The sequence below is a fragment of the Urocitellus parryii genome, chromosome 8 (genome assembly GCF_045843805.1).
Source record: "Urocitellus parryii isolate mUroPar1 chromosome 8, mUroPar1.hap1, whole genome shotgun sequence".
Classification (NCBI taxonomy): Eukaryota; Metazoa; Chordata; class Mammalia; order Rodentia; family Sciuridae; genus Urocitellus; species Urocitellus parryii.
Genome location: NC_135538.1, coordinates 96,513,217 through 96,540,730, shown reverse-complemented (window position 1 = coordinate 96,540,730; position 27,514 = coordinate 96,513,217). Strand labels below are relative to the sequence as shown.

Below are 27,514 nucleotides of genomic sequence, written 5' to 3'. Positions count from 1 at the left end.
AGGGCATAAATCTCCTTCTTGAAGGTTCTGCTCTCAGGATCTAATCATCACCCAAAGGTTTCACTTCTTGATACTATTACATTAGGAACTGCATTTCAACATATGAATCTGGAGGGTACAAAAACATTCTCATCATTTTTCATTAACCACAGGATTTCTTCAGTAGCCTTCTCCTTAGTCTTGGTGTCTCTGGTGTCCACACCCTTCATCTCGGCACCACCCAGAACTATACCAGTTCATATTTCACAAATAATTTAGATTACCTTCTCTAAATCAAAACATTGGTTAAGTCATTCTAATTAAAAACATCCAGATGACTGTCCATTACCTTAAATGTTAAAAAGAAAAAAAGGAAAGCACAACTCCCCAGGTTTGGGGGCAGTGTATCCCAAGGGTTCCCGTGACACAGCCTAAACCTACCTGCTCCTACCTAAAACTCAGAGGTTGGTAACTTGAGCTTACTCTTGTGTGACTCTACCCTCGTATTAGATCATTTCACTGAGTTAGATTGAAACATGTACATTTTATGTCTTTATGAATAAACTGCAAAGTATGACATTTTTTATAATACTATGGATTATAACAAAAAATAAAATGACATTTTTGAAAAGGATGGCTCAGACTATTATGATCTTTATATTTCTTGGTTAATTTGTTAACAGTTTCCATCAGAAAAAAATTATTACAAAAGATTTTCACTCAATCTGAAAAGTCTTTAGTAGAAACATATAACTGTAGGCAGAGGATGTGGCTTAGTGGTAAAGTGCTTGCCTGGCATACATGAGGTCCTGAGTTTAATACCTACTACTGTTAAAAAAGGGGTGTGAGGATAGGAGATATGTAACAATAATGTGAGTCTGACCATTATTATAGTACGTGGTTTTTTAAAAAAATTAAAATCAGCATAACTTAAATTTACAACATGAGTGAATATAACTTGACTCCTTACATAAACAGCTTGATGGGATTTCTACCTTTTTTTTTCCTTCTGTTCTGGGGATTGAACAACCCAGGCTTCATGCATACTTGGCAAGTGCTGTACCACTAAGCTATATCCTCAGCCTTCCACATTATTGAGGAAACAGGACTGACTTGTAGTACAGTGGTAGAGCACATGTTTAGTAAAGTGTGGTAAGTGTGAGACCCTGGGTTTAATCCCCAGCACTACACTAAATAAATAAAATAACTTTAAAAGTTATTGAGGAAAAAGATGATATTTCATTCTGCTTTTTAATTATTCATTATATCTAACAGGAGAAATACTATCACATAAAAAGGAAGTCATTCAATTCTTCTTGGTTAAAATAATTTTAAAAAATAATTCTAAATGGTCACAGCTTCCAGAAATAATTTCTATTCAATATTCTGCTTTATAGTAAAGAGTCATTTATAAGCAAATGGAATGAATTTGGGGCCTTTCAGATGGGGATTCACAGTATTTAACTTGTGATTATTGAACTCATCCTCCATCTGAAAAGCATTTATTAGAAATATATAACTATGGGCTGGAGATGGGGCTTAGTGATAGAGTGCTTGCCTGGCATGCATGAAGTCCTAAGTTCAATACCAACATTGTAAAAATGAACCTGGAAAATATGTAATTATAACCTGACCCTGACAGTTATTACAGGTGCCACTGTCTTTCAGTCTTGAATCTAACCTTTATGGGTGCTGTTAAATAAGTATTCTGGTATTCTATACTGAGATGTGATTTCATAAGATTGAGTCAGTATCATCTAATGATGTATATACTTCCACCTAGCTCAAATCCAGAACTAGATATATTCTGGCAATATATAAGACAGTTGTTCCTACAATAAAGCTAATATCTTCTTGGTTTTGGTTATTATAATTATCAGTGGCTCCAACTGTGTGTGTGTGTATGTGTGTGTGTATCTGTGTATGTGAAGGCTGAATATATAACCATTAATTAGTTACATTATATTAAGCTAAAAAAATAGTCATGAGATTAAAAGTTGATATTCAATAACAAACTGGACAATTTCAAACAAATATTCTAAAGGAATAGTTCTGTGTTGCATTATATTCTAGGGTAAGGGTGTGCATAAAATCTGTTTTAAATATGATCTTTGAAGAGAGAAAAACATTTTAAATGAAATTGGAAAATGAAAAAGCTTAATGTGTTTTGTACAAACAGCAGGGCATAATGGCAAGATTTCCAAATTAGAGCCACATATGTTGAGAGAGATGTGACAATACTTAATTGAAAGCAAGATACTGAAAACAAGATTAAAATAATGAGACATTTGCAGAAGCAATAGGAAAGATGCTCAAAAAGATAATATGTTTTGAAATTTCCATTTCCTATGCCACGGAAAGAATCACATTTTATACCCCTATTCCCTACAAATAATAAAAAAGCCAAAGTTCAGCCCTAAGAAGACAGATTAGATTGAAAATAAAATAATGGTAGTAATTCATAATGCAGGGTCTTTTCCCTCTAAAGATGATAATAGCAATAAAAATTCATTTTTACATTAAAATATTTAATTTTAGAAAAGATGAAGATTAGCCAGGATGACTCTATCCTCCTGATTCTAAATATGATAATAGCTGAGGCCTAATATTGTTCTTTACTTTGGTACAATTAGTGTTAAAAACAAAGAGAAACCCACAAATTTAAATTTCTGGAATTCATATGATCACATAAATCAAAATTGCCAAGAAGAGCAAACAGGATACTTTGGTTAACTATATATATTTTGAATTGATAGGAAATGTCATGAAATAGGTATTACCATGCAGCTTACAATTTCTTTTGCATAAGAGAAAAAGAAAGGTCACAAAAATATGACTCTTGTAATATCATTATCTGCAGATAATCAGAAGTCAACGTCCTTGTCAGTGTATCCTTGCTTGAAAACTTAAGTAAAAAACAGAAGTACTCTTTGGAAGGACATTGGAGAATTTCAATAAAATAAAGCAAAAACACAACACTTGACTTTGTGAGACATGAATTGTTAACAGGGAGCTACATTCTGCATCTTCTACTTTCTCTCAGCCGTATAGTCCTTCACTTTGCTTTTCTGTACACCTACTATCCAATGCTTTACCTCTGACCACTTAGCCTATGGACCTCAAGAAAAATATTCCTATTGTCTAATCTGCTTTGGAGATTTCCCTTGGTCCAATGAGCTATGACTTATGGGAATGAAGATCACAAGGTATGCTGTTTCCTATGTTTATCCCTTTATCCCAGAGTACTAATCAATTGTAAGTCAAAGAGCTGACATAGGCGAGAGAACAATTATTTTTAAAAAATTAAACCATGATTAAAAAGAAAAAACCCAAACCTTCTATTGATAAACTCAAGTGCTCACTTGTTTTTTTTTTAACTTATAGGAAAAACATGATAATGAATTTTATTTTGCTTTCCTGTTTGTCCAGCATGTATGAAATGATGTGAAACAGAAAGAGCAATTTTAGACATGTTTGCTTTCTTTTCTCTTTCTTGGTGGTACTAGAGATTGAACCCAAAGACGGACCATCACTAAGCTATATTCCAGACTTTTTTCAAAATTTTATTTGTTTTTTAATCCTGAGACAAGGTCTTGTTAAGTTGCTGAAGCTGACCTTGAAGTTGAACTTTTGATCCTCCTGCCTTAGTCTTAGGAATAGTTGGGATTCCAGGTATGTGCCACTGCGCCAGGCTAGACATATTTACTTTCTTGGTGAGTTTCAAGCACATAAACTCTTACATGAAGATTAACTACTTTCATTTTTAGCTCTTTATGGCATAATTTTACATAAGTGTTATTTTTTAAATGTTAGCTAATTGAATGGCATCTAGTTTAAAAGCAGCTTTTTTCTAAGTACCCATTGATTCTTGTAGAGATATATGGAAATTGATAAAAATTAGAATATTCCTAAAAACAAACTGACTGGTCACCTTTGTCAAAATCAGAGAGAACAGTGAATCAAGTGTTTCATAAACCCCTTGACTGGCATACTTGCCAGGACAAAACTACTCTCAGGTCCCCTGGTGCACTGTAAGAGCTCTGTTCCTATTTTTCGATAAACCCTACTGTTTACACACACACACACACACACACACACACACACACACACACACAAATTAGACATTTATATCAATGAAACTATTTTGGAGATAAACTAAAGTGAAAAGAATTATTCAAATATTTAACCACTGATGCAAGCAATCTAGCCACATGGAAAAAATATATACAAGGATACTGTGTTCATCTTTTTCTCATCTGTGGCTCAATAACCTTGGTTAACACTTGAACATCCACAAATCCAATCCAACCAATTCCTTGCATTGTTATCAAAATCCTGCATTGCCTCTCAGTTTTGTACAAATCAGAGAAATAGTCATAATTACAATTACAGTAGCAAGTAGCTTTCCCCTTTCTCTCTTCGATATCTTCCTTTCCCTCTCCCTCTTCTTTTTTTTGGGAGTATCTTATTTATCATTCCATCTTTCTATAAGAATATTTTCCAATAGGACACTGTGTTGGAAGAATCAACTGTACAGCAAGGAATATATTTCATAATCAAAAAGATTTTGAAAATATGGATAAGTGATAATAGTTTTCCCTATAGCAGTAAAGAAATTTGAATCAGGACTTTTAAAATTCAAATCTGATTCAAGATCTAATAAAATAAATATCTGTTAAATAAATTATTGATGACTTCATAAAACCTCTGTAGAGAATAAAGTTTCCAACTTTTTCTTTTCTTTTTTGATCATCTATTTCTATTTAATTGTTTAGCAGCTGTTTTGAAGAAATAAATTCAATAAATGCATGATTTGTAAAACACATTTGTAATGCAATGCTTTACGTATTCTGCTTCCACTCACAAATAAGCTATATAATAAAAGTTATTATTACCCATTAGGAGTAGTAGTAATCATAGTGACTGTAAAGATAATACTAACCAAGTATTCTATGTCATTCTAGAAAATCTGCACCTCATCTCAATTTTGCACAATTCAGGGAGGTAGACATCATTATATCCTTCGTAACCAGTATGTAACTGGGAAACAGAGAGGTTTATCTGGCTAGGGATGGGAAGTTTTTGTTTTTTTTTTTTAATTCTTCTTTAGAAACCTGAAAAACAAATTACATGAAGAAAGATTTGTTTCTTGGTGGCATTTTAATATGGTTTATTTAAGAGTCTATATGAAAAATGAATGTTTTTGATGTAAGAATTAGGTTAACAATTTGGTATTTCTAAAAGAATAATAAACATATGGAAAACATTATGAGCAAAGGCACATTAGCTAAAAGTCTATTAAGTTTAAGAGACAAAAAGGCACACAGTATTTCTTCATGAGGAGTCTAAATATTGCCTGTTCTGTTTTGTCTCTGTGCTACCAATTAACATGTTCTGTTATTTGATGTATCGGAGCTCATTTGTTGGAGACTCAAATCATATTAGTAGAGGAAAATGAGCAACTTTTTAGTATTAAGTAGATTAAAGAATTTGTTCACTGGTGTTTGACTTAGGCACTTAGGGAATATTCAAGAGAGTGAAGCTCAATTTTTACATTAAAAATCGAGACAAGTATATAAGACTATGTACATTTCTTCCGTTACTAAAATAGTGCACGTTTTGTCACCTCATTTTCTTGCTCTTTTACTTTTGGGTGGTTATAAATATCCCACACTTAAATCTATACTCTCAAAATAATTTATATTAAATAATATCTAATAATTATGAATTCTTGACTTCCATACAACCATCTCTAGTCCTGTAAGTCATATGTTTAAGTAATAAAAAAATACAATAAAACCTGGGAACCAAGAAAGATCCCTCTATTATATGACTAGTATGTGCTTTCCAGACTGAGGGGGATGTTCCATTTATAACTCTCATTTGTTTCCTACCATTGTGGCCAAGTTTCCACTTATTACATGTCTCCTTGCCTTAATATTAACTTCCAGTTTGGAACACTGTAAACTGTTTCTCCACCCCTAAATTAAAGCAAATGATATCCACTCCACATCCACCACCAATTTTACTAGCAGCCACTTCAAAGATTCCATTTTAAAAAGTAAAGTATGGCCACTGCTTCCTGAAGCCAAGATCAGCCCTGTTCATAATGAAGCTGGACTTTCTCTGACTTCCCTTCTATTTAAACACTGAGAGTTTTTTCCAAGACATCCTTTCGTGTCCCTCAAAGTTGAACCTGGTTGTTTTGCTGTTGTTATTAGTGACCAGTTGAAGGATTGATAAAAGGGCTCTGGTAGACTCTCCCTATGTAGTCCTGCTTGGGCATTTTCTGTGACACTTCAAGACCACATCTAATTATCTTTAATAAACTTAAAAGTTCTAAAACATTTAAAGATTGCCTTAATTACATGCAATTTCAGGAATGCAACAAATCAGCAATATTTTTTAGATTGCCAATGTTTTATAAAACTATATAAAAGTGGATGGCAAAAAATTTTAAAAATGACAAAAACACTCTACAATTGTTCAACTTTCTGTTTCCTCAGCTCATCTCTCCTTTTCGACCTTTTTCTCGGTCATTCCTTGATAGTGGCCTCACGAGCCTCATGTGAAGTTTCTTATTATACAAGTCAGTGTTACCCTTTGTCCATGTGTGTACACTGTGACTATTAATTAAGCTCTGGGGCAATGTAACTGAAGCTGGATGCATACTAGTATCTTTCTAAGTCCTCGTCTCCCTCTGTATCCTGGCCTGCCATACATACATACAGTTTGTGTATGTGGGGGAAAAAAGAAAACACAATTGCAGATGCTTAGACTTTGTACTAACCTCCATGGGAGCTGCTGAAGGGTAAAAACCTACCTTTTCACACACACATACACACATATACACACACACACACTAATCCAAATAGTAGTTTAGCTTAAGCTGAAGATGTGTTCCTTCATAAAAGACCTGTTCTTGGAATCTGAAGGTTCTGACTCTCACCTATCTAAAAAATAATTTATATGATTGGGTCTTTCAAATTCTGCAGGCAATGTGAATTTGAACCCTAAACCCACTAAGGGCCTATGAAAGGTTATGTTGGATACAGGGAGACTTTGTATTTCTCCCCCACCCACTGCCAGAAAAACAGTATTCTATAGATTCTCATCCATGTTCCCTGCCCTGCTTCTGCCCAGAGTTGTTTCTTGTCCCCTGGGTGGCTATAACATGATGCCTACATGCCCCAATATTTTAGCTCTTAACTAAAAAAAGAGATGATACAATTGAACTAAATTTGTAAATTGTATAGATCTTAGTGTTTTCCTCTGAAGACATTAGTCTTCTTTTAGTTCTGAGGACATGTTCCTCCTATCACTCAGGGCTTTTTGCCCAAATGGTATTAAAACATTCTTCTTTACACACACACACACACACACACACACACAAACACAGAGTCCTTATTGGAGATTGTTCCTTGTAATTCTTCACATCTGATTTTAACAATTATGATTATATATCTTTTAACTATGGGAAAGTAGTGGTTTTGCCATTGTGCAAACATCTTATAGAGCACTGACCAATCACTCCAAATGGCCTCTTGATGCATTCCAGAGACACAGTAAACATAGGATATATGAGGCAGCTCTTTACATAACATGGCATTATTGTTTTGCAGTATTTTTTTTAATAAACAGAGGAGTATATTCAAGCCAGGCATGGTGGCACACACTTATAATCCCAGCAACTCAGGAAGCTGACACAGGAGAATCACAGGTCAAGGTCAACCTGGGCAACTTAGTGAGAGCCTGTCTCAAAAATTAATACTAAAAATAAAAAAGTGCTGCAGATATACCTTAGTGTAGACTGGACTTATATTCAATCCCCAGCACCACAAAAAAATAAACTAACTAATAAATTAATTAATTTAATTTAATAATGTTAGGGCTAGGGGTTGAGTTCAATGTTATAGTGTGGGCCTAGGAAGCTTAAGGTCCTTGGTTCAATACCCAAAACCACCAAAAAACAAAAAACCTCTTTCAAATCAACAGAAAAACATAATAAAAAGTATGTTATAGTAAATGCATAAACCAGTAACTGTTCTTTATTATCATTGTAAAGTATTATGTGCCGTATACAATATTTTATGTGCTATGTAGTATGTGCTATTCTGTATGTGTTAGACATTCATAGGCTAGTAGCCTGCTAGGTGCATTTACAGGGCATCACCATAAACACTTGAGTAGCACAATGTTTAATGTTGCAACAGGACATTATGATGGCTGTGACATCACTAGGTGATGGGATTTTTTTAACTCCATTATTGTGTATAAGATCATTGTTGACTGAAACATAATGATGTAGCATATGATGTTCTTCCTCAGATAGGCCTTCCTTAACCATTCACGATGTAAAATCAGCAATAACTTTTGTATTTCAGCATTTTCAAGAGGCATATAGAGTTCACACATACAAAAAACGTTTGGGTTCCTGGATATTACACTATAGCTTTTCATCCCCAAGAACTAAACTACCATTCATTGAATAATAAATTTGCTACACAAATAAAATATTACTCAAAGTATTCAAATATGGAAGATACATCTACAAAGAGAAATAAAAGAGAAATAAGAGAGAGAGAGAGAGAGAGAGAGAGAGAGAGAGAGAGAGACTAAAACTACTTCAGGAACTTGCTCAGGAACACTTAATAAGTTACAGTTGTAGCTGAATCCAAAATCCTGAAATAAAGCTTAGTTATCTATTGTTTTAGAAACTAGAATACCTAGGCAAGGAAAATTGTAAAAATCCCCATGTCTGAAAGACCAGAGAACAACATTTTATCTTCTCTCCGAGTCAATAGAATGTTCCTTACTTGGTTCCAGAAGATAAGTAAGGATTTATGCACATATGTTACAATGTCAAAATAAGCTCTTGTGGAGCTTGTTCTTCCCATTGTTTTTCAACGTTTGCCAAGCAACTGTACACTTCTGACATTAAGCTTTACATATTGATTTTCAGCATCACCAAAAAGCTTTCATACAGTCTTATATTTAGTTGTCAAAATACTTGGTTCAAAGATCATCAGAATCATCTATTTTTAGCTGAGTTTAAAAAACTAACACTAATTTAAAAATAATACTCACAAAATGCTATATATATATATATATATATATATATATATATATATATATATTAAAAGTAAACTTAAAACAACACAGAATTTAATAAGCAATTCATAATCTTGCAACTTTTTAGATCGCTTCATTTTAGCATATAATGGATTTCACTTGATTTAAAAAGAGAAGGCTCTGTCAAATGCAGGGTTGCCAACATCAGGAAAACATTTCAACCAAAATATTCTGCACTTTGTCTACATATATACCCACCACAGCTCACAAAATAACAAAAAGCATTTGTTCCAAAAATTACAACAGTATATTCTACGATTTTTGTGCTCCTCAAAATATCATCATATTTCAGTCTATTAATTTTTATGGTTGAGAGCATATGGGAGTTGAAACAAGCAGACATAGCTCTACTAGGATTAATAAGTAAAAAGAACAGATTCACAAATTTAATCAAATCAAATTAACAGCAATGAGACCTTCACTGCCCTAACAAAAACATGTTGAATTTACAACTGCTTCCTGAATGCCTATCATATTTAAATATTATATTCTTAACATTTTACTGTTTTATAATATAAAATGCTTGAATATTATATTCATAACATTTTATAAATATTATTTCATTAATACTCTTAACGTGCTTATATTACAAATAAGGAGACATACCTAAAAGAGCTAGAAAAGCAAGGAGTCTGTAACACAAAAATGCACAATACCTGAAGGGCCATAAGGATATTTGCTAAGGCCTGTCCGTAAGTGTCATGACAGTGAACAGCAAGAGCACCTGGAGGTATTTCTTTCATGACACTTTCCAACATTCTCTTCATGCTTCCTGGAGTCCCCACTCCAATGGTGTCTCCCAGAGAAACCTCATAACAACCCATGCCATACAATCTCTTAGACACCTGTTGAGAAAGACCAAGTGCTAATAAGACAATGGAAATGAACAGACTTATACTTCCTTGTTCCTTAGCAAACACCATCTAGTGGTAAAAATCACAACTAAAGTGACTTTATCCATGGAAATATATGCTTTAGGTTTCTAGTCCTTCTCCTTTCTCATTAAATTCTAAGCATTACATAAAACTTTGAATGAAATTACTACCATTATCCTTTTCTGATATTCAAGGTTATCTTAGAGTCATCTGTTTGATTATCCATTTATCTATTCAGTTACGAAATTATAAGCCACACTTTTAATGATGGGAGGCTGACACGTCTCAACACTTTAATCAAACATAAGAATTACAGATTTACTTGGAAAGTAGTATTCTTCTAGGTATAACATCAAAGGTCCATAGACATCAGTAGCAGCTTCAGCTTTTCAGTTGGTAGAGTACTGGTCTAGTTTTTCTGGCTCATAAATGAATGCACTTGTACAAGATAAATTGTAATGTCTCCTCAAACTCAATAACTAATGTCACTTTCAAAGAATAATGTGAATTTGCATGAAGACAGCATGATATTTTGACAAAGACATGGGTTCTGGAATCAGAGATTTGGATTTAAATATCAGCCCCATCCAAGCTAGTGATAAATCCACTTAATTCCTAGTCTATAAGATACAGACAACAAAATTTCTTCCTTTGGTGTGTTTCCTAATCCTTAATTATGTCATTTTTTAAAAATTATGTTAATAATACCAATGTTAATAGCATATTTGGTTGTGAAAATGAGAATGTGTAAAAGTCACTCTATATAAAATCTGGCATGTACTACTCATTCACTCATTCATTCATTCAACATGTACTTCCCCAGAATCTATTTTATGCCAGGCATTATGCTAGATAGGAAAGCAGATACTGACATAGCTTATGCTGTTATGGAGTTTTGAGTCCAGTGAGAACATATACAACACCACTGAGCAATGTATAATAATAATATGCTAAAATAAGAATTCTGAAACAAAGAAACAAGATTTTATGAGCATACATCAAAGGAAATTGACCCATCTGTCAAGCAAGAAGGACTTATGTGAAAACCTGAGACACAGTAAGCTTGAACAGTGAAGGAAGGAAGGGTCTAAGAAGAGGGTTCCAGAAAGGATATGTAATGCACAGATTAGCAGGTTCCAGGCAGCTGAAATACAAAATGTAAAGAGCATCTCAGGCAGGAAATAGTAAAATGTAAAGGGCAGTGTGATGATAAAGCAAAAGCCAAGGGTTGGGGGAAGAAAAGGGGAGGACTAGAGGCTTGAAAAGATAATTGCAGCTTGAAACAGTCATTTCAGAGAAAAAGAGTGCAAAATGAAAACAGTGCAAAGGGTCGCTTTAAGATGCTCTGATCCTGAATGTCTAAGGCTTCCATTCTGCCTGCAACAGAGTTCTCTTAGCAGCTCCTTAGGCATTTTGGTGCAGGAATCCAGTGTGTGGTATGTCCAGAGGTGGAGCAGAGCAAAAGAGAGAAAAGCAAGGAGTCTGGTGAAAGACTACAAAATCTAAGCTTCATTATTTCATAACATACCTGCCTCTGTGTGCAAGATTTTTGTTTCAATAAGATGATGTGATAGATCTTATTTGAAAAAAACTGTAACAAGTTTCAAAAGTTTGAATGAGTACATGAAAGAGGAGTGGCTTTAGTTGACTGAGTTTGTCCTGTCTAAATTTGGATTTTGTAATAATGCTATCTTCACTGATTTAGTGCCACATTATTAAGTTTATTAAACCTTAAAACCATAGCAGCAGTTTGTGTTAATATGCTTCCTTTACAAATGATAATCTGAGATACCCTAATATAATTCCAAATGAGGGCAATAAGGGCATTGCATTCATAAAAATAAAGGAAGAACTAGAAAATAAAAAACTTCAATAAGCAGATATTTAATGACTGTAATCTGTTGCTGTAAAATTGCTCTGGAAAAACAGAAACTTAATCACAACAGAAATATCTACAGGATCACAAATGAACAAAACCCTGAAGCAGTGTACATTCAGATCTGACACCAAACTATGAAGGAGAAGCAACCAAGGCCAAGGTTAAATGTGTGGATACAAATCTGCCCCTACATTCTAATGGAGAGGGGAACAGTCACTATTTTAAAGCCACATAAAAATCAAATGGAAGTTTGTATTCTTCTACCTTAAAGCACTCAAATCACAAGACTCAACTGTCATTTAACCTTGAAACATAGCCAACTGGTAGATCTTCAGTGTTAAAATAAAACAATTAAGTGAGCAACCCTGTTTTCAGTGACAGTGTCCATTCTACAGCCCTCCGTAGTCTTTGCTGTATAGAACCAATAAATCTTTTTTAAAAAATTTTAAAAATCTACTTTTAAGAAACATGCATTATTTTAACATTAACCAAAAAGGCTGGAGACGTAGCTTACTTCTGTGACTTTTTGCGGTGTAATACTTCCTTCGTATGGGCAGCCCAAGGCACAAGACACATACCTAAATTTAAAATAAAAAGCAATATGAATATATATAGGGTGGGTAAGTAGGTAATTCCCATTTTATGAAAATGAAACAACTAACATACACCATGAAATTTCACTTTACTATCTTCCTTCATTATTATTTTATCATTAAACCAAACAAATAATTTTGGAGAATTTTCAATTAGTCCATATTTTTATCTTTCTAATAACTACAATTTGATGCATGTCATTTGATGGCTGATGGGGATAAAGTAACAGACATTTATCTTGTGAACCTGTTGGTAATATAATAACATGTTAATGTTCAGAGCAGAAAATACTAATGAAACACTTTAATTTAAATAATTGCATACATCCAGCTGTTAAATATCCAAGTCTTCAGACATATCGATAGCCGGCATGTAAAAGACCAACTGAATTTCTCTGTACTTCCATCTAGATGTTCTGACTTCATTTTGATGCACTCATCAGTCATCCCAAAACTCTTGGAACTGGGCACAGCCTCAGAGTTCATCTTGTTTCTCTCTCATGGGCTTCCCTAAACAATTCCAAATGGAAGAGTGTCTGATGTGTTTAAAAGTTTACAAATAAAGATATTCTATACGTCAGCTTCTTCAGCAGTCCACTCTCATATAAAAGTCAGGCCTTTCCTGTAAAAAAAGAAATGGTCCCTTTCCATTTTAAATTATAAAGCTTCAGGAAAAGCTTGTTTTAGGTGTATTCAGCTCATCACCAATCCCATTTTACTAAACTTAATTCAGAGTCTTTTGCAACACTATTACTAAAATAGCGCATCACGTATCTGATCATTAGGAGTAGAACCAAGCCAAAGAAAGGAGAGAGGGGTGTTGAGAAATGAAGATATAGTTCTTTGGGCCAGAATAAGAAAAATTTTAGATACACAAGTACCTTGAATATACTACACCAATTATGCTGGGCTTTGACAAGACTCAAAATTATTTTGGGGCACTCAAAATTAGTAGGTAAGGTAGTGATGAGATCAGATTTTTTTCCCCAGAAGTATAATCTCCCATAGAAGTAGTTGTCAGAGGAAACATGCAAGAAAAAGCAAAAGACAAACTGCTATTATATCTCCCTGATTTTATAAGCTGCTATTTATTGGAAGATATAAAATGAAACTCATTATAGACTTTGGAGTACAAAAACAATGTACATATTTATTGACTCAGAACATGTACATTGATTTCAAGATGTAACTTAAATTTTGAGTTATTAAAATATTAATAAAAGTTATGTTTACAGATGGAAATAAATAAACATCTGTTGGGCCAGCAGTGTAGCTCAGTGGTAGAGTAATTTCCTAGCACTGGAAGGCCCTAGATTCAACCTCAGGACTACATGCATAAATAAATCAACAAATAAATAGTCCTAGAATCCAGGCAAGCAGCTGTGATGACAAGGAAGGAGAAAGAGTAACAAGTTCAAGTACAATTTGAAAGTTAGTCCTGGATAGGAAATCTATGTGTTTTCTCTTCCAGTTACTATACTCTAGGATTGTTTAGATAAACTTTCTAAATTTAATTATGATATGTGAAAAGAAAATGTTTTTATTTGAACATAACATTGGAGAAGATAGTTAAGGATGGAAAAAAGAAGGATAGTTTGAATACATACAAAAATTACAATAACATGTTAAACATATGCTGTATATTAATCCTGAACCCAAAACAACTAGATGTGAGTAAACAGAGAGTCCAAGCCATCTGTTTATGTGTCCTCCCACACAATGTGAATAACAACAAATAAAATAGAATAAATGCTCTAAACAAAACAAAACAGACAAACCTTTCCTATATTCTCTACTCATTGCTTGACTGTAGCTAACTCCCTGCCAGAATCCTAACTCTCACAAGGGCATTTTCATTCATTCAGTTTTTCTCACTAATGACTTTTCCAAGTCTATGGTAACCTTTGTCTTCACACTAGATTACATTTTATTTTCATATGCTCTTTTTTGGCCTTGCAAGTGTCTAATTTGACTTGTTCACATGTGGAATACTTTCTCCAAAGCTATTGTGATGGTCCTCAACTACATTTTCTTACCTGTACTTTAGCACACTAAAGCAGCGGTTGACATGCTAAGGCCCAGGGGCCAAATCCTGCCCTTTTGCAAATAAAACTTTACTGGAACACAGCAAGGCCTATGTTTACATAGTATATGTGGCTGCTTTTGCACTAGAACACCATAGTTGTAATTGCAACAGAAACCCTCTGCCTCCCCCAAATCTAAGCTACTACTATCTGCATGTTTATAGAAAAAGCACTATAAAAAAGTTAGGCTCCTTTTTCTGAGTTTAGAAAGGCCACCATCATTATGAAAATAATGCTCTACTTTGAAAAGTGGCTAAATCCATTTTCTGGACTTCTCTTCCCTAACAATCCATGACATTGGTTCTCAATCTTAACTGCACAGAATCACCTTGAGAGCATACAAAACCAAATCAAGGACTGGGAATGTAGCTCTGTACTAGCTCAGTGGCAAGAGAATGGCCCTGGGTTCATCCCAAGCACTGTGAAAACAAGGCAAAACAAAACAAAATCGATAATCACAACAACAAGGCAAAACTCTAATACTTAATGACACACTACAAACATATTAAATAAAAAAATAAGAATAGAATCTATTTCCCAGTATTTTTGAATTTTTGAGATTCTATTATTATGCCTAGATTCAAGTTAAAATACTTTAAAGCTTTCTTTGAAAGAAAATACCATAACTTCCTTCAGTAGTCCATCCTAGGTAAAGCTGCTGCATAAAGACATTTAATAATATGCTGAGCTATACATTTGCTTCACATATGATAATCTGTATAATAAATTCATTTTATCAATGGCAAACCAGAAGCTAAGAGAAATTAAGTAGGTTGCAGATGTAAATAAAGGTAAGACTCGTACTTTAAAACAAAATCTGTCCAACTTCAGTTTGTGTCTATTACATCAAATTAGTTGCTTATAATTATTTTATGTCCAGCTTGGATTGCCATTCTAAATATTAGCTGGAGTCCAAGGAAATACATCAAGCTAAATATAGACTATTTATAGTTGACTCATAGCTTTTGAAGTACCTTTATTTGCTGTTATTTCTGACCACATCTTTTGAAACTTGCTATATTTTCTCTGTCCATTTGCCTTTTCACTATAATTGACCTAACTACCTTATTTGGACTTTTATGCTTTTATTTCCTGAAATGATGCATCCTTAGGTTCATTATAAATTAAATTATTTCAGTCTCACCTAAAGGAATCATGGAAGAACATTAGAGGCCCATATTTATAAAGGTCCCTTGGGACAATCATAATGGGGCCCCGCACCACAGATTTCAAGCTACACCTAAGTACAGATTTTGAAGAGCTTCTAGTGACCTGTGCCAGACACCTCGAGTCATGCTTCAGGTTCAAGCTGGCATTCAATTATATTGTTTGCTATCTGAAAGAGATTTGAAAATGTTATTTTTAAATGGCATGATTGTATACAGAAAGCAATCAGAAAATTAAGACAATGGCAACTCAAGAGATTTTTTTTTCTCATAGTTCTATATTTCTTGGCTAAGATTGTCTAGCTCTCAATTTTTTAATGATCCCCTTTAATCTCAAAGACTTGAAATTTACTGAGTTGCTCTCCTACATTCCAAAATATTTGTCTCCATGACTCCTGATATTTTATTTCATTTAATAAAGTCTAATATTATGGCTGTTTTGGGATAACATGAATCAAAAAACCAAAGCAGCAATGTGAAATTAATCTTCTAACCATTTTTTTTATGATCTGGTTCTAAAATGTAAATCATCATAATTTTTTTGCCAACTCACTACCTTCCAGGTAATTTGTCTGCAGAATTGATGAATGTACCCAGAGTATGAACTGAAGAAGACTAGTCACATGAGTTGGGTACTGAAAAGAAGACACCAGACAAACAGTAAATCTGGGTAATCAATCCCTTAGTTCTCTAGGCAGAGTTTAAATGAGTTCTTCATTTAGAGGAGATGCATATTCTTGTTCAATTCAGACACTCACAAATTTTTGAACCATGAATTCTACCCTCCATTACCACTGATTTTACTTTAGTGTAACACCACAAAACATGTTAAGTAACACTTAAGGAAAATCCATCTGGCTAGTTCCCAAGGTATGGCTCTAAGTTTGATTTTGAATTAAGAATATTTAATACTAAGTATATTTTATTTGAGTTATCATGGGAAACTTAAGTAAGATTAAATGTAAGTTTATATAATGCTCCAGTATTTTTTCAGAGTACTTCTTCCAGGTATTCTTTATGTTCTGATTTCAAGTAAAGTTTCTAAACTTTTGTTAAAAAAAAGCATTTTTCATAAACATATTTAAGAAATTCAGTTATTTTAAATTCGCATTTTAAAAATAATCTTTGCCTCACCAATTAAAACCTTTGAATATTCATTCTTCTATTTCATATAATAGACAAATCTTTTTATAATTATTTCTTAAATTTACTATCAGGGACCTGCTTTTACATGAATTCCATGGAAAACACGCAAGAAATAGCATGTTGAAAATACTTCTAAATTGTTATGAGCAACTAACTATATGCACTAAGAACATATGGCATTCAATCAGAACCTGTTACATTAATTTCATACATTAGAGACAATTTTTTTAAATTATTTATAAAAATTATAAATCCATTTCTTGACCAGACATGTGAAGTTATGGCCTAACAAAAAATTATTAATAACAATAAGGTCTTACTGCTATTAATTTTATTGCTAATTTTCATTTAGAATGAAGTTCTAAATTTCACTTAAAAATTCCCTCAAAATTTCTAAATGAAGGATATTTAGACACGACTGTGCAAACATAGCTTACACAAGATAACAATTGCTGGCTATGTGTTATTGTGGAACACAGCAGTATCAGAATAATATGTAGGGCTAAAAATAAAAGTATAAGCCTTCAAACAAACCAAACATGTGAAAGAAAATAGGTTTAAAAATGCCTCATTTTTAGTTTTATGTCTCACATTTAATTACATATTTTGGTAAATGTTGATTTGAATTATATTTTCAGACCAACACCTAGTTTAATGGTAGAAGTTAAAAACAAACTCCTCTAGACAGCAAGAAGCTGCCCACTTATGAGAAGCAGGTGCTACATATGCAAGTGTATTCCACTTTAGTAAATCACTCAGTGAATGTATCAGTCATAGGAAATACTTCCTGCTAGGCACTGTGTGTTTAAAGAAACAGAGCCCAGAATATGGAGCATCATTATCCTACTCAATAGAATGCTATTACCCTCAGGGTTAGAGTCAGACAGGGAGAAGGACAGGGTACAAACAGCACAACATGATCCAGGTAGTTTGGCTAATTCAACAAAAAGGCTACAGGTTTTGAATATATATATTAAATCATAAGTCATGTCTCAAACTGAAAACTGTTTTGATGGAGAGGACTGTGTCCTTACTTCATGTCATTTAGGAAGATTGCCATTTAAAAATCTGTCAATTATATAAAGCTTGGAAATATATTAAGTTCAGGAAGAACTTCCTAATAATGATGGTCTTATACTAGAGACTAATTGGATCACTAATATATGTGATATGATCTCTTCTGGAAACCTTTAAAACCAGACTTAATTTTGATTGGGTTTGGATGATAGTAGATAAAGAGATGGAGAAAATGAGCTCTTTGGCTCACCTCCTCCTACATATTAATAGGTATCATCCACATTTTACATACATGTTATGATGAAAGTTAAACATTATCTTATCCAACAAATGTCTTTGTTTTCTGGATCTAAAAGAACTCTACGGATTGTCCATATTAGCTTAGTTATTATTTTGCCTTTATTTTTTTATCTCATTATTTCCAGTTTTACTTTTCTGGAAATTTGAGAAGAAATACAACAGGTCACAGATCAATATTATTGCATTTTGTAACTTTTAAAACAATGGATGAATAATTTCGTTGTTTCCTAGGAAAGTGAAAAATATACTTCACTGAGCTTTCAGTAGGTTCTGACTTTGAGAAGTTCCATCATGAATCAAATTATTCTAGGCCATTTTGTAGAATAGCTTATCTAGGCCACTTTCTAGGAGAGTGTTTATGGTTTATGCTTTGATATACAGAGCTGCTGACCTTTTTATTTTTTAATGGGCATTGATAAGCATTTAAATAAGGAAATTAATGGAACCCTAGTGGTAATTTTGTCTTTAAATTAATACCCTCACAAAGAAAGTGAGCATACAAGTCATGTGACTTGATTAAAGAGAAGTTACTATTCATTTTAAACAAAAAGCAATAAATCCTAAGTGTTTTAAATGATGTATAGGGCATTATTTCACATCTGAGGCATTTCAATTTAACAGAATCCTGGAAAACCAATAAATATTTCTTTCCATAAATGCCATTAATAAGAGGAGAGAAAACAATTACATCCAGCACAGACTTCTTTGTTCCTTGACCTTCATAACCTTTTTAACTTTACACAAATATTAGATAAATAACCCAGATTTTTAAAACCTATGCCACATGAATTAAGTATTAAAGAATTAAGTACACAATTTAAATGTTTCACTTCATGCATATATATGTATATGCAGCAGGAGTGTCTCAGAGATTACGTGAAGTTCTGAATATGTATAAAAATGTGTGCATACATATGTGATGTATGGTGTGGGAGGAGCAATTGGGCAATGATCTTCCTAATTCTAATGAAAGCTACTGGTTAGTTCACATAAAAGTTACCTTTTTATAAAAATTTATGTTTTTTGTGAACATTTATAAAGTGTGTACTGCATTATGGCCTTTAAATCTGACAGCTGATGACATAAATTTTCTGGATGATGATCAAGCACATATGTGATAAAACAACTGTTGCTATGTGAGATGAGCCGAAGCATCTGAGTTTTAACTAGTTTTAACTAGTGGAGATGGCTCTTTTCCTGACATGAGGACCAATGCTTTATGAATGACAATAGCAAGTACCTAAAGTCTAGATTGCAAAATAAAAATAATTTTTTTCTTAAACTCCAAAAAAATCTGTGGGAGTGATAGAAGATAATTTAAAGTGCACAAATAGCTAATGAACTCTCATGCTGAAAGGTATATTCCCAGAAAGGAATAGTGTTCCAGAAAGTCCAGAAGTTGATTTTAAAAAAATCATACTTGAAAACACATATTTCTCTACAGTGTTCTACAATAGTCTCCACTGAAATTACTTTTTTGGTTTTACTGAGTCACTTCTCATCCTTCTGTAGCCTTATCATAGACTGCCATGTTCTTAAGTCACAGTATGGTTAAAAGTTTCTTTACTGATGAGGCAATATTAATTGTCAATCAACAAATTTAAAGATAACTTTGGATTTCAATTAGTTCAATTACATTAACCATTTTTTATGAGAGAGCTAAAATCTAAGAGCTGACTTCATACAATTTGTTTATATACATCTTTCAACATAAAAAATCCCCACAGAATTCCTGTTTAAAGAACAACACTTCTTACAGATTTGTCTTTTTTTCAACTTTCCAGTGAAAATTACTTTAGAGCTTACATTTCACAAGACATATTGAAATAGAATAGGGTCTTCTTAGTTTCCTTTCTTTTAAAGGTAAACAACACAAACCAACTTATTCGTATTGAATTTAGGAACTTATAGTGTGTGCTTCTTTATATATGGTTATGTAAATTTTGCCTTAAAAATAAATATTGTTTTATGTATCTGGAAGGACATTAGCTTGCCTTTAAATTTTTTTGCTAGTTTTTCCTATGATATATATCTATTTTAATTACAAAAATAATTCCACATCTTAAAAAGCTCATGTTGAAGACTTACCACAAAAAGAGGAAAAAGTTTAAAAAAACAACAAGATAGTTCACTATGGCATAGCCCAACTCTACTTATTTTCCAAATGGGCTTGACCCATTTCTAACCCTTTTCTAATATCCTCAGTTAAGGGTGATTCATTTGGCTTTCTCGTTTACTATTTAATCATCCTGACACTATGGACTTTGCTCACCTCAACTAAAGGAAGTGCAATGTATATCTAAATCAATTTCTGGCACTCAGTTTTCTCTTGCAAATACCATGCCTTTCAATTTATGATACTACAACATGTTTTTCAAATTTGTATATTTATGAAATCAATAGACATTTATGTAATGTCTTTCTTCAGTGACACAGACTTTATTTTGTGTGCTATATCATATAAGCATAATTGCAATACTTTTTGTAACTGCTGGTCCTGGTAGCAAGCAAGAACCAAGGTAGGAGTTCCTCTCTTCTCCCTCTGTCTCTGGCTCTCACAGCTACTAGGAGACCCCTTCTTTTTTCCATTTGTTTTCTAATACTCGGTCTTGTCACTGATTTGCAACGTGGTTCCATCCTAGGAACACCAAAATAGAGACCTCACCAGAACAACCACATAATCTTTAAACTCAAGTGACCAGGTTTATTATCCCATTCCCAAACTCCTGTGTGAGAAAATTGGTCTTGTGGATCTCAGGCCAGTTTTTTGTTTGTTTGTTTGTTTTTTGTATATTTGGAATCTCTTGGATTGAAAAGCTGATAACTCAGACCATGAGCAATGCTGGTTTGTTTTGTTTTGTTTTTTACAAGAAAAAGGCAAGGCAATGAGAGAAGACCACTATATTGTATATACCTGCACTTATAGAAAAAATATAGAATAAAAACTAGAGAAGAACTATTTGTGTTTGTATGCTGTATGCAGTTTGTCAAGTATTTTTAAACAGTGCTCTGCAGGGTACTATGAAGAAGCTTTGGGGTTATCCAGTGGAAATAAGGAAGTCAGCAATTAAGGGGAAGTTGAATGGGTAAAATGATGTCCCCAACTTCCCAGAGCAGCTCAGAGGCTCGATGTTATGTCCAACTTATTCTATTAAAGTAATACATAAACTTGTCCTTAAATAAAGTCATGCTTTTGAAAAAACATATTTGAAAACCATATTAGATGTTTCCTTTCTTAAAACTGCTAGGACTTTTTATCAATATATCAACACACACAAAGTTGAGATCAAAAGATAGTTGAATCTGGAAAGCTGAGAGTTTATATAATGGTTAGTGCTGGAATCACATGTTAGTCCCTCTGACCTTAATTTCATTATACATTCCACAGGCCAGATACCCACTAATAATTATTAATGGCATTAATCATATGTGACTGTATAGACTGCCTTGATTAAATAAGGTGCAAATAAGATATCCTATGTATATGTCTACAGAGTTCAAAACTAAGCTGTAATAATAGATGCTAATGAAATAGAATTTGTGGGACTTTATAAGTACCCTCGAATTGGAATATTCATGTGCCTTGCAGACTTAATGACCTCTTCAAACTTTCCCATACTTTCTTCAATGGAACAATTAATATTCTTCTTGCTAAAGGATTCAGATGCAGCACCAAAAACTGATATCTCAGTGGCTCCAGCAGCAACCTGAAAAACATAAGTTAAAGCCAAATTCAAAAGTATAAATGATAGCAGAAGAGTAACTATTAAAGCATGCTTATGTTACCATTTGACTTAAAATTTAAAACTATACTCCTCTCATCTTGCCACATACATCATTTTGAAAGGGAAAATATTTTAATAACAGAATAATTCTATAAGTTCATATATCTATGAGGCACAAAAAACACAGAGATGCTGTTCCAATTTAATTTTGCCTTTCAACATATTATCCTGAGAAATACTTCTACCCTAATTGTGGAAAATACTTGCACCCCAATAAAACCTTTATTTTCCACAGAAAACATTATTTTCAAACCAATTATTAAATTAGAGGATAGAAAACATTCTGGTTTTGTTTTTCTTCTTTTCCTACAATCCAAGAGAAAAATACTTTTCCAATTCATTTTGGATTTTGCCCCAAACTTTCCTTCCAACTCTTAACCTAGCTTCTATTGTTTTGTATCCCGACTGCTACAAGCACAGTCTTGTGTGTCTAAGACTCTAAATCTTCCTTCCAGTTTTTAAATTGAAAATATTAACTAATATTTTCTTTCTTTGGCCCCCTTTGTTATCTTCACTCCTTCCTCGAAGCTTCTCTATTGATTTGTTTTCAAATGTCAACCCTCCTGAGCTACATATCCAGCCCTTTTTTATATATTTTATTTAGAAACAGCAACTCACTGAGTTGCTTATGGTCTAAGTTGCTGAGGCTGGCTTTGAACTCACAATTCTCCTGCCTCAGCCTCTCCAGCTACTGGAATGACAGGCATGTGCCACTGCCCAGCTTGAGTTTTTAAGACCTTCTCTTAATGCATCGCTAGCATTCTGCCTAAGTTTCCCCACCCCGTCTCTGATCCCCTCCTAATACATTTAAAAAAAATAAAATACAGCATTTTTAAAAAATAGTAGTTTTTGTGCCTCTATCCAAAATAAGTTTAGACCCTCTAAAATAAAATGTCTGTTCACTGAGCACCTACTATTCACCAGTACTGATGTTTGCACTTTGCAGGCCATTTTTTTTTAATTTACCATCAGTTCTGTAAAAACTATGATTATGCCCATGTCACAGATGAAAATATTGTGGCACACACACACACACACACACAAAAAAAAAAAAAAACCTAACTAGATAGCAAAAGCTCATACAGTAAAATTCAGGGAGTTATGTTTTGAGTACAACCTTCGACTCCCAAGCCATCTATTCCACCCCACTGATTGTACACTATCCTGAGGATGTCTTCTCAGTAACTTTCTCAAGGTGGAAGATAGCAACATTTACACATTCCTAAAATGCCTCTTTCTTTATAAAGTAATAATTCTATCAAATCAAAGGAATGAAAAGATAAATGGTTCTAACAGCACATATACTAATACATAATACACTAACTGGGACTCCACAACTTCAGCTTTATACCATATAGTCTCAAATGCTGAAGCAAAGAACAATCATTTACACTAGAATAGCTTCAGTAGAAATATTGCAATAAGCCCATGTAAGCACAATACAGTAAGCTTCTGCTTAAAATTGGAATAGCTATTCTTGTAAGTATAATTATTCAAGCTTTCACTTAAACATAAATCCCTAAATCACACAGAATCAGAAGAAAAATAAAGAAGAAGAAAAGTCATTAGATGTACATACAATGACAAAGCTGAACTTCGTGTAGAGGGAGGAAGCTACAGAAACAAAAACTTGGCCAAGAATTTTTTACAAAATATTTATCCATCTCAGGAATATTAATGACTTATCAATAAATGTTTGAGTTGTACTCTATATTACCTACTTAAGAGGGAGACACAAAATACACTGTCAAAAAAATTTATGACAATGAAGAGTTTTGCTTTTATATTTTGTTTCTGTTGTTTTAGTGTTTTGATTCTTGAATTTTCTTGAATGCTTAAATTAAAAGAGCCAATTATGTAACACTTTGGTCTTTAACAATGCTGTGAGGGTACAGATTTCTATGCATTCATGTTAGTATATTAGTAGTGTACTTATAAAAGTTAAGTTAACTACAAAGGACACCATTTTAACTTTGTACAGATCTTTAAAACAATCATGGGCATATAAATTTTAGAAAAACAAGTAGCACACTTACAGCACGGTGAAAACCCTGAAGATTAGGAGTAAGGACAGGATATCGAACTCCTGGATATTGATTAATGCCTTTCATCACTTCAGTGTGATCAGCCATCTTAAATACATAAGAGTTACATTTAAATATGTAGCTGAATATTAGATCAGACATGTTCTTAGATTTTTGGGTAGGTCATAATTGCATATGCAAATATATACTACAAAATAACACTTGAAATTTTTTAAATGTGCCAATATAACTGCAGAAAAAGTAGTTGTCAGTGTCATAGGTATATAATGACTGGATATGAGCTTAATTAATTCATATAAAAAGATCTGGCCACATGAGTGATTACAGAGTCTCAGAAACTTTTCTAATTTCCTTTAAAATGTTCACTTGACCAAAATGTATTCTCTATCATTCTGTATAATTTAATAGTCCAATCCTCAAACATTCCTGATAGTGAGGAGAGTGTGAAAGACTTCTGTGCTATCTTTACCTCCCACAGGAGAATTTTATGACTAAACAGCTTCTAGTGCATGAAATTTTACAAAGTTTAATAAGATATAAATTATACATGTCCATTAGAATAACTTAACAAAGCTGGGATATGTTACTTGGGTAGCACAGGTGTTTCAGTTAGTATAGTTATTATGCTTAATATAGTAAAATCAAAGAATTACTACCTATTTCTCACAGGCAAAATATAAATACAGTAGAGAAAATACCTATGACAAAAATTTAACCCACCCTGTTAATATTTTATTTTCTGAATCTATTAAAAAATCAACTTTGACTTAAAATATCCAGTCCACAAAGTCTATTAGTTACTCTTTTAAAGCAATCACTGATAATCAGATACCATGATTATACAAGAAAATTATTACTTACATAACTATTTAATATTTTAAAATATCAAATTATGCATGAACTATGTATATATATGAAATAATATATGATGAAATGTATAAAAATAAACTGGAAAATGTGTTTTAATTAGCAACGAACTTACATCAAACCAAAACTGATATCCTTACTGCAGAAATGGAGAATGAAGACTATTGTTTTATCTCTATACATATTTACTTCTTATAATGAACATGTATTATTTTGAATGTTAAAAACATAATTTAACTAAAGCATAAGGGATTTTCCTTAATATATGTATACATATTTTAAAGCAATATAAAATATTACAATAATTATTGTGTTTGCTCTATTAGTCTTCTCAACTTTAGTTAAATGCCAGCAGACTTAAACTAAATATTTTGAATGAATATAATTTGGATTAATAAAATGTCTTGAATATATTTTAAATTTAAATTAAATTTTTAAGGTGCAAAATATTCCCTCTGGTTGACTGTCATTGTCATGCCTTACCAGTAATTAAAACTGCTTGGTTCACTCAATACAGACACATTTATTTAAACCTAACATGCGATTCTTGATCATTTATTTCTAAGGTAACATATTCACCATCTCCCACCTCATTACTATATCCTTTGCAAAGGACATAATATCTACCATATCAATTCATTTGTGATTCATAAAAGCCAAATCCCTTATTTCATTTTAGTCTCATTTGATGTTAACTCAGATGTTTACTGAGCATCTACCGTGTCCAAAACCATATGCTAGATCCTGTGGGAAAAACAGATCTTATTTTTCTGTGAAAAACTGAGGTCCTATCAATGAAGTCATTTGCAGAACAGTTGTGGAGAAAAAAACAGACACACATGGAGAATTCACAATCCAAAGGAATATCCTGGTTGCTAATTAAAACACATAAAAGTTTGGAAAGGGAAAATACTGGTATTACCTACGATAGTCTATGAACATTTAAAAGAAAATATGGAGTACAAACTGAAGCCCTTGACGGTAGCATATTATAAATTTAAAAATAAAAATGGTCATAGTAAGATTTCCAGTTCTACATACTCTTCCAGGTTCTCTCCACTGTCAATCAAGTGGTGTATTCTATTTACTTCCCCCCTGGAAGCTGGGTGGGCTCTGATTGTTCCAACTAATAGTACAGAGTGAAAATAATACTGTATGACTTCTGAAGCTAGGTTATAAAAAAGGATATAAGTTCCATATGGCTTTCTATTTGGGGAAAGTCGGTGTGGAGAAATCAGCCAACATGCTAGGAGAAAGAAAAGGCTCTCCTATGCAGAGAGGTCACCCGAAGAAGAGGCCTCCTGGAGAATCTGTGTGAATTGAGATTGAGGCCCCTAGCCAATAAATATTATCATCCCCTCTATCTGTCACTGAAGTAACCTTCACATGATTCTGACCTCTAAAATAAAAGTCTGCAGTTGAGATCCTAGACATTATGGACCAAAAACAACCTGTCACTCTGTGCCCTGCTCAAATTCCTAATCTACAGAATAAGTGAACATAATAGATGCTATTTACACCACTAAGTCCTCAAGGACTTCATTATATAGACATACAATCTGGAATTCTGAAAAATGGATAGGGCTAGAATAGAAGGACAGACAGAAACACAACATTTGGCTAGAGAACATTACTGGTGAATAATCAGGATTGAGATTATAAAGATGGACGTCCTACACTGTGACACATCTCTGACATACTTTCCCATTAATCTAAAGATCCGTAATTTATCCTGAAGGCAACACAGAGGCATGGAGAGTCAGTGTCGAACTGGCACAGGACTAAATAAAAGCAGTATTATAGAAGGATGAACCAGATGGAGGTACAAAGGTCAGTCTACAAAGATGGAGATGATTCTCAGATTATCATGAGATTCCAGTTTATGTGAAATTCTATTGTAGAAAATAGCAATGGGAATAGAACTCCCAAAGAAAAATTAATAGGACAGGAGCTAATAGCATGAATGATTACTTGAAAATGCAATCCTCACTATTTTATAGCCTCCCTTTTAAAATATTTGACATTTGTACAGATTTCAACACACTTCTTGATTATCCATGGATATTGCCTTGGTGTTTGAGGCTATTTAGAGTGTGAGCTTTCTGTCTCCTCTCTGCCTTGTTTTTCTCTCACACTTGCGCTTTCTCTCTCTCTCTCTCTCTCTCTCTCTCTCTCTCTCTCTCTCTCACACACACACACACACACACACACACACACGAATAAGCATTAATATGCAAATTATAAGAAAATCATAGCATTTGTTTATAATTTCAAGCAGAAAGAATTTACTATTACTTTTAGCCTGTTGAAATTAAGTAAAAATAACAACATTCTCTTACTAGAAAATAATGTCAAATCAATATTACTAATGCTTAAAATTTATTAAACATAATAACCTTAAACATTTATTGGAAACACCTATACTACCAGGATAACAAAAATGAATACTGTGTCCCTAACCAAATATAGATTAGGTTAAAGTATGGCATTCTATCATAAATAGCACAAAGGGCAAATCAAATTTTAATCTACAAGAAATATTGGTCATCTCAGCCTACAAGAGCATTTTTCCATTATGTATATAATTTAATGAAAGTCTTGAATCAATGTGAAGAACCTTATATAATGAAACAAACATAAATTGCT

General features: G+C 33.1%; 1 protein-coding gene across 4 annotated transcripts in view; it reads right to left on the bottom strand.

Moving 5' to 3' along the window:
• The window catches only part of Hmgcll1 (3-hydroxy-3-methylglutaryl-CoA lyase like 1), a 138,697-nt gene that overhangs the window by 57,357 nt on the left and 53,826 nt on the right, over positions 1-27,514 (bottom strand). For all 4 annotated transcript variants that reach the window (XM_026398952.2, XM_077801944.1, XM_077801945.1 and 1 more), the window contains 4 exons: positions 23,993-24,088; positions 21,730-21,878; positions 12,380-12,443; positions 9,768-9,956 (listed from right to left, as the gene is read on the bottom strand). In XM_026398952.2, coding sequence (XP_026254737.2) covers positions 9,768-9,956; positions 12,380-12,443; positions 21,730-21,878; positions 23,993-24,088 — 498 coding nt within the window. The remainder of the gene's footprint in view (positions 1-9,767; positions 9,957-12,379; positions 12,444-21,729; positions 21,879-23,992; positions 24,089-27,514) is intronic.